The sequence below is a fragment of the Mandrillus leucophaeus genome, unplaced genomic scaffold (genome assembly GCF_000951045.1).
Source record: "Mandrillus leucophaeus isolate KB7577 unplaced genomic scaffold, Mleu.le_1.0 Scaffold169, whole genome shotgun sequence".
NCBI classification, from domain to species: Eukaryota; Metazoa; Chordata; class Mammalia; order Primates; family Cercopithecidae; genus Mandrillus; species Mandrillus leucophaeus.
In genome coordinates, this window is record NW_012101687.1 from 4,947,620 (window position 1) to 4,956,163 (window position 8,544).

The 8,544-nt window shown below is 35.5% G+C and overlaps 1 protein-coding gene across 2 annotated transcripts in view; it reads left to right on the forward strand.

Annotated features, from left to right (window-relative positions):
• RAB3IP (RAB3A interacting protein) overlaps positions 1-8,544 on the forward strand; it is a 62,433-nt gene that overhangs the window by 16,335 nt on the left and 37,554 nt on the right. For both annotated transcript variants that reach the window (XM_011976629.1, XM_011976630.1), the window contains exons 2-3: positions 515-790; positions 1,524-1,782. In XM_011976629.1, coding sequence (XP_011832019.1) covers positions 515-790; positions 1,524-1,782 — 535 coding nt within the window. The remainder of the gene's footprint in view (positions 1-514; positions 791-1,523; positions 1,783-8,544) is intronic.

The window sequence follows — 8,544 nt, forward strand, 5'->3', positions numbered from 1 at the left end:
AGAATTTATTTTAATATAAACATTTAATAATTTTAAAATATTTTAAGAAATTAAGCCAATTTTTATTCATTCCTCATACTAATTGATTATTCTCACTAACATAATTGCTTATCACTTTCAGGTTTCTTCTAAATCAGATTGTTTGCCTTTTATAGTAGTTATACTCTGAGATTGCTTAGTAAATGTTAAGTGATTGTGGTGGTTTGTTTTTGTTTTTGTTTTTGTTTTTTGAGTGGACACAAGGTCTTGCCCTGTTACCTAGGCTGGAGTGTAGGGTTGTGATCACGGCTCACTGCAGCCTCCATTTGGGCTCAAGCAATCCTCCCACCTCATCTTCCCGAGCAGCTGGTACTACAGGCATATACCACCATGTGATAGTGGTTTTTTTAAAAGGCTCTTTTATTGTAAGCTTGTAATTTACAATGGACTGTTAAACACATTTTATAATTTATACATTTTAATTTAGTTTTAAATGTTATTTAAAAATAAGTATCTGATTTTTGTTTTAACATAGGTTATCTTATGATGAGGCTTTTGCTATGGCTAATGATCCCCTGGAAGGCTTCCATGAAGTAAACCTTGCTTCACCTACTTCTCCGGACCTTCTTGGTGTGTATGAATCGGGAACTCAAGAGCAGATTACCTCACCAAGTGTCATCTACCGGCCACACCCTTCAGCTTTATCCTCTGTACCTATCCAGGCAAATGCATTAGATGTTTCTGAACTTCCTACACAACCTGTGTATTCATCCCCCAGACGTTTAAATTGTGCGGAAATATCTAGTATCAGGTAGGAAATAAGTAAATCACGTATTTTGGATTTTTTTTTTAACGGACAGTTTGCTTAGTTACTGTATTTTAAGTTTTACTATTTTTAGAAAATTTGAATAACTTACGTGTGCCTGTGTAAAGAAATACATGATAACGTTCTAGAATAGGGTTGACAAACTTTTTATGTGAAGGACCAGATAGTATTTTAGGCTTTGCTAGCCATACAGTCTCTGTTGCAGCTATTCAACACTGCCTTTAGAGTTTGAAAGCAACCATAGGCAGTATGTAAATGAATTAGAGTGGCTGTGTTCCAATAGAACTTCATATATGGATGCAGAATTTTGAATTTCATTTAATTTTCATTTGTCGCAAAATACTCTTAAAGATTTCTTTTCAACTATCTGAAATTGTAAAAACTGTACTTGGCTCATTGATGCCTTATAAAAACAGGTGGAAGGCTTCATTTAGCCTGCAGGCTATAATTTGTTAACCCCTGCTCTTGAGTAGCACCGTCCTGTAGAACTTTCTCTGTTGATGAAAATGTTCTATTTTTTGTGCTATCTAATGTGAATGATAGATATTAACCACATGTAGCTACTGAGCACTTGAAATGTGGCTATGACTGAGGACATACTATTTATTTAAATATGAAAGCTACCAAATTGGGTAGCACAGTTCTAGAGCTGTGTTTTAAGCCAGTTCTATTGGAGCATATGCTGATATTTTCTGAAAATTGTCTTTGTCCTTTACAGCTTTCATGTTACAGACCCAGCACCTTGTTCTACCTCTGGAGTCACAGCTGGATTAACTAAATTAACTACAAGAAAGGACAACTATAATGCAGAGAGAGAGTTTTTACAGGGTGCTACTATAACAGAGGCTTGCGATGGCAGTGATGATATTTTTGGGTTGAGTACTGATAGTCTGTCTCGTTTACGAAGCCCATCTGTTTTGGAAGTTAGAGAAAAGGGCTATGAACGATTAAAAGAAGAACTCGCAAAAGCTCAGAGGGTAAGAAAGAAGATATTTTATTCTTCCATATATTAGAAATTAATATATCTCCATGGGGTGGGGCAACCTACAGAAATGAATTCATGACAGTTGTACATTTATCCTTCACATATGCCCAGCCTCAGCTCCTGTTAGGCAGCATTTAGGAATCCGTGAAATTGGTTGGGTAGTAAAGAAGTTCATTTAAGACTACTAACTGGAAAAATGTGGTTCTGTTAACTCTTCTGTGCCCCACTGCATTGCCTGCTCCCTGTCTTGTATTATCTGTAATGCAGATTGAGTGGGCCGTATTCCACATGCAGGGTTTTCCCTCCTTATTACATGGCTGACTAGATGGTTATTTACTTGAAGTCATTCAGTCTAAGTCATTTTGTTTTGAGGAGTTTAAGCTGAGTTTGAATATTTTCTGTATCTTATCTTGGATAATTTTCTTTTCTTGGTAAATTATTGTGTTTCCCATTTGATCATCTTTAAAGTTTCTGCTATTTATTTCCAAACCTGTGGCCATATCTTATTCTTTTTCTGAGTCTGCAGTTAAATTTCAGAGGGAAATTTATAGAATGAAATGCATACATTAGAAAACAGGAAAAGTCTCAAATGGACAATCTAAGCTCCCGCTTTAAGAAGCTATAAAAAGAAGAGCAAAGTAAAACCAGAGCAAGTAGAAGGAAGGAAATAATAAAGAGCAAAAATCAATGAAATTGATAACAGAAAAGATAGAGAAAATGAATGAGACAAAATGTTGGTTCTTCAAGAAGATTAATAAAATTGCAAACCTCTAGCAAGACTCACAAAAAGAAGACAGATTATTAGTATAGGAGTGAAATGTAGGATGTCACTGGAGACTCAGATCAAAAGTATAATGGAATAATATGAAAAACTGCATATATAAACCTGACAAACTAGGTGAAATACCAATTCACATTTAGAAAATTGAGAAGGTAGGGCAAACATTTATAGGTGTAATTTCCAGCCTACTGTGACATTTCACAAACATATATTCCCACCCTTTCCCTAGCATACTTGTCTCTCATGAGCATAGTATATTCATTTTTTTAATCCCCAGTTCCTTCCCAAAGGAAAAGGATGTGGTGAGATGTGGTTGCATTTTGTTTCTGTCATCTGACTCAGACTTTGTTGTCTTAATAGACAGTATTTTAGTAAAATCACACATTATATAGAGGTAAAATTTTGAATGTATATATATCCATCTTTGAGAACATGTGGTTATTGATCAGAATGGATTGCTAATCTCTTAGCTCACTTGAGAATTTCTTTTGAAATCTCTAATTTGCTATGTTTAGAGATACTGTTGAGATAATTGAAATGTTGGTGTGTGAACACATACATGTGGTGACTTTTATGAAGAGTGTAAGATAGTATTAGTATTTACTTAGATCTCAAGGCTTAAAAAGGACTCTTGAATATAAAAATACTTCCTGAATTGTGACAACTTGTGAATCAAAACTATGTCAACAGCCATTTTCTTTAGTCCTATTATCTTGAGAGACCATTTTCTATACTTTTCACTTACTTGGTTAAATGTTTGTGTCTTCCTATTTAATACCCATTTCCTATAGATAGTGTATAGTTAGGTCTTGTTCTTTTGATCCTGTGTAATTATCTCTGTCTTTTAATTGGTGTTTAGACTATTTACATTTAATGGATAATGATATAGTTTGGTTTAAATTTAGCATCTTACTGTTTGTTTTCCATTTGTCTCATTTGTTCCTTTTTCCTTTTTGAATCCTCTCTTTTGAATTAATTCTATACTTTTAAAACAATTTCATCTTCCTGTGGCTTTTATCTTTGTTAATTTAGTGATTGCTTTAGGGTTTATAGTAGACATATTTAACTTATCACTTGTCTACCTTCCGGCGATATATTACTTTATATCTGGTGTACAGACCTCACAAAAGTATACTTTTATTCCCCCCCCCCCCCAGTTTTTGTGTAATAGTTGTTGTATGTTTTACTTCTTTGTGTGTTTAAACCCCACAAGACACTATTTTTTTGCATTAAACAGTGTTATCTTTTAAAGAGATTTAAATAATAACAAAGAATCATATTTCTTTACATAGATAAACACCAGAAATGTTAGCTACATGGGCATCTGTGTGTTCATTCCTTTGGTATTTATTTCTTCATGTGGATCCAGATTTCCAACTGGTATCATTTTTCCTTTGGCTTGAAGGACATCCTTTTACATTTTTGTTGTGCATGTTTGATGGTGATAAATTCTTTTAGCTTTCGTATATCTGTGTTTTGAAAGATATTTTCACTGAGTAAAGAATTTAAGATTGATCTTTTTTTTTTCTCTTTCAGTACTGTAAAGATGTTTCTTCAGTGTCTTCAAGCATGTACATTGTTTCTCACAAGAAGTCTGCTGTTACCCTTACCTTTGTTCCTCTGCATGTTAGGTCTTTTCTCTCTGGCTGCTTATGAGAGTCCTCTTTCACTGGCATAAGCAATGTGATTATGATTTGCTTTGGTATCGTTTTCTTCAGCTTTCTTATGCTTGGGATTTGTTGAGCTTCTTGAAGCTGTAGGTTGTTAGTTTTCATAAAATTTGGAAAATTTTGACCTTTGTGTCTTCAAAAAGTTTTCCATTCTTCCTCTGTCTCTTCTTTCCTCTGGATTCCTATTACGTGTACATTAGATGGCTTAAACTTATCTCACAGCTCACTGGTGTTATAGTCTTTCATTTTAAAATCCTTTTTTCCTCTCTCTGTTACATTGTGGATAGTTTCTATTGCTATGTGTTCAAAGTCACTACTCTTTTCTTCTGAAATATCTAATCTGTTAATCTCATACAGTATATTTTTAAACTAGACATTGTAGTTTTCATCTCGAAGTTTGATTTGGATCTTTTTTATATTTTACTTGGCTCTGCTTAATATGTTGGGATACAGTTTAATAAATGTTTTGTTTCTAATAACTGTTTCATCTCTTCAGATAATAAGCTGGGGCAAATCTGGGGTACACCTTTTATTTTTCATTTCTGGGGGATCACTGTCTTTTATTGCCTAATATCAAATGCTTCACATTGTTGTTTCTTATATTTTTTCAGAGTTTTAATTGTGTCAGACAGGTGGTAAATCTAATCCCTATTCCTCTATCTTAATTGGAAGTGAAAGTTCTACTTACTCATTTATATTATTTCATTGTCTACCCTACCCTGTTCAAGTACTCCACATAGAAAAACCTACATTTATACACACATGCTTCAATAATTCTGAGATTCATGAGGATAAGGATTGCGTATGGTTTTGCTCATGATTGTATCTTGAGCATATAATGGATTTTCAATACATTTTGTTGATTAAATGAATATGTACATGTATATGCAGTTAAACAGTTGTTTATATACACACATGCCTGATATATTAGGATGATGCTTATAAGTAACCCCCAAATTTAGTGACTTTACCTAATAGAAGTTCATTTTTATTCATTTAACATTCTGAAGCAAATGTTCATAGTTGGTAGGCCGTTCTCTGTGAAATAATTCAGAGATTTGTTTCTCCTCTGTTTGGGGCCTTTGTAATTTCTTAGGGTTTTATTGTTATTTGTATCTAACCATGAGACAAAAGAGAAAGACAGCTTAGAGAAGGTACAGCTTCTTCTAAAAAACCTTGGCTTATATATGATACACACCACTTTTGCTCACATTCTATTGGTGTGAACCTCTTTCATGCCGATACCTAGATGTATGGTGGGCTGGTTATTGTAATCCCTGGGTGGACAACCACTTCCCAGCAACAAATCCATACTGTGTGTGTAGGGGGGCCAAGCACGTGGTCACTTATTTTCAGGTGCAGGGAGGCCAGAGATTATGATGTAGTCATTTAGCTGATTGGCCTTCCATAGGATATTGCTGAAGAGCAGCTTTTCGTGGAATTCTCAGGAGGAAGTTGGGCTTTAGTGCATTGTTATTAAGTGTAGATCCTTGCACTCTACTCCAGATCTGCGGAAATCAAATTATTATGTTGAGGTTTGGGAATATGCATTTTCAGCAAACTTGTTGATTCTTACATTCACTAAAAGGTGAAATCTGCTGTAAGAGGTTACTTTCAACTTTTATTTTTCTTAAAATGAGCTGGGTGTGGTGGCTCATGCCTGTAATCCCAGCACTTTGGGAGGCCGAGGTGGGCGGATCATGAGGTCAGGAGATCGAGACCATCCTGGCTAACACGGTGAAACCCCTTTTCTACTAAAAGTGCAAAAAATTAGCGCGGGGCATGGGGGCAGGCACCTGTAGTCCCAGCTGCTTGGGAGGTTGAGGCAGGAGAATGGCGTGAACCTGGGAGGTGGAGCTTGCAGTGAGCCAAGATTGCGCCACTGCACTCCAGCCTGGGCAACAGAAGAAGACTCCGTCTCAAAAAAAAAAAAAAAAAAAGAAAAAGAAAAGGAAAGAAAATGAAATGACTAAAATAAAGCCCAGTAGGATAGCTTGCAAAGAGAGTCATTGAAAAACACATACTTGCGCTAACCCTATTCAGTATTGGTTCTACTAACTGTAGCCAAAGACATTTGTAAACATTAACAACTTTTTATATGAGATAAAACTATAGATTTTATTTTACTTGTCAACATAAGCTGCATCAAGTTGAAAACACTTTTATTAGGGATGATACCAGCCATTTAGTTCATCCTTAAAGAACTGAGGGTGCTGGGAATTTAACCATGTCAATGCAGTCTTTTTTACATTATTAGCTGAAGAAAAATGGATGCTTTTTAAATTTTTTTTAAGATTGCCAACAAATAATTCTGAAGGAGCCAAATAAGGATTGCAAGGTGTATGCCTAATGATTTTTCATGGAAACTTACAAAATTGCCCTTGATGAGAGGAATGAGCAGGAACGTTGTTGTGGTGGAGGAGGACTCTGGTGAAGCTCTCTTGGGCATCTTTCTGCTATAACTTTGACTAACTTTCTCAAAACACTCTGATAGTAAGCAGATGTTACCATTCTTTGGCCCTCCAGAAAATCAATCAGCAAAATGCCTTGAGCATCTAAAAGATTGTTGCCATGACCAGTCCACTTTTGCTTTGACTGGACCACTTCCACCTCTTGGTAGCCATTGCTTTGATTGTACTTTGTCTTCAAGATCATACTGAAAAAGTTATGTTTCATCTCCTATTACTCCTATTACAATTCTTTGAAAATGCTTCAGGATCTTCTCTCACTTGTTAAAATTGTTTTCAGCTTTTATTTTAAATTTAGGGGGTATATGTACAGGTTTATTACCTGGGTATATTGTGTAGTGCTGTGGTTTGGGATATGAATAATCCTGTCACCCTGGTACTGAGCATAGTACCCAATAGTTTTTCAGCCCTTGTTCCCCTCTCCTGTCTAGTAGTTCCCAGTTTCTGTTTTTCCCATCTTTAGGTCCATGAGTCCCCAGTGTTTAGCTCCCACTTCTAAGTAAAAAAATGTGATACTTGGTTTTCTGTTCCTATGTTACTTTGCTTGCGATAATAGCTTCCAGCTGCATCCATGCTGCAGCAAAGGAATTAATTTTGTTCTTTTTAAATGGCTATATAATATTCCTTGGTGTATATGCACTACATTTTCTTTATCTGATCCACTGTTGATGAGCATCTATCTAGGTTGATTCCATATCTTTGCTATTGTGCATAGTACTGGGATGAACATGTGAGTGCATGTGTCTTTTTGGGAGAACCATTTGTTTTCTTTTGGATATATACCCAGTAATGGGATTGCTGGGTTGAATGGTGGTAATTCTTTCCCAAGGCTGATATCCAGAATGGTGTTTCCTAGGTTTTCTTCTAGGATTCTTATGGCTTAAGGTCTTACGTTGAAATCTTTAATCTATCTTGAGTTAATTTTTGTATATGGTGAAGAGGGTGGGTGTTCCAGTTTCATTCTTTTGCGTATGCCTAGCCAGCTATCCTAGCACCATTTATTGAATAAGGAGTCATTTTCTCATTGCTTATTTTTGTTGATTTTTGTCAAAGATCAGGTGGCTGTAGGTCTATGGCTTTATTTCTGGGTTCTGTATTTTGTTCCATTGGTCTATGTGTCTGTTTTTGTACCAGCACCATGCTGTTTCGGTTACTATAACCTTATAAAATAGATTGAAGTCAAGTAATATGGTACATCTGACTTCTTTTTTCAAAGGATTGCTTTGGCAATTCAGGCTCTTCTGTGGTTCCATATGAGTTTTTAAATAGTTTTTTTTAGTTCCATGAAAAATGACATTGGTAGTTTGATAGGAATAGTGTTGAATCTGTAGATTGCTTTGGGCAGTATGGCCATTTTAACAATGTCGATTCTTCCAGTCCATGAGCATGAAATATTTCTTAAATCTCTTTGTGTTATCTACGATTTAACAGTGTTTTATAGTTCTCTTTGTAGAGGTCTTTTGCCCCCTTGGTTGGATGTATTCCCAGGTATTTGTGTGTGTGTGTGTGTGTGTGTGTGTGTGTGTATGTGTGTGTGCGTGGTTTTTTAAAAATTATTTATTTATTTATTTATTTTATTATACTTTAAGTTCTAGGGTATATGTGCTCAATGAGCTGAGTTCAGTTGCTGGATATCCTTGTTAACTTTCTGTTTCGTGGATCTGTCTAATGTTGACAGTGGGGTGTTAAAGTCTCCCATTATTATTGTGTGGGAGTCTAAGTAAGTCTCTTTGTTAAGTCTCTAAGGACTTGCTTTATGAATCTGGGTGCTTCTGTGTTGGGTGCATATATATTTAGGATAGTTAGCTCTTCTTGTTGAATTGATCCCTTTACCA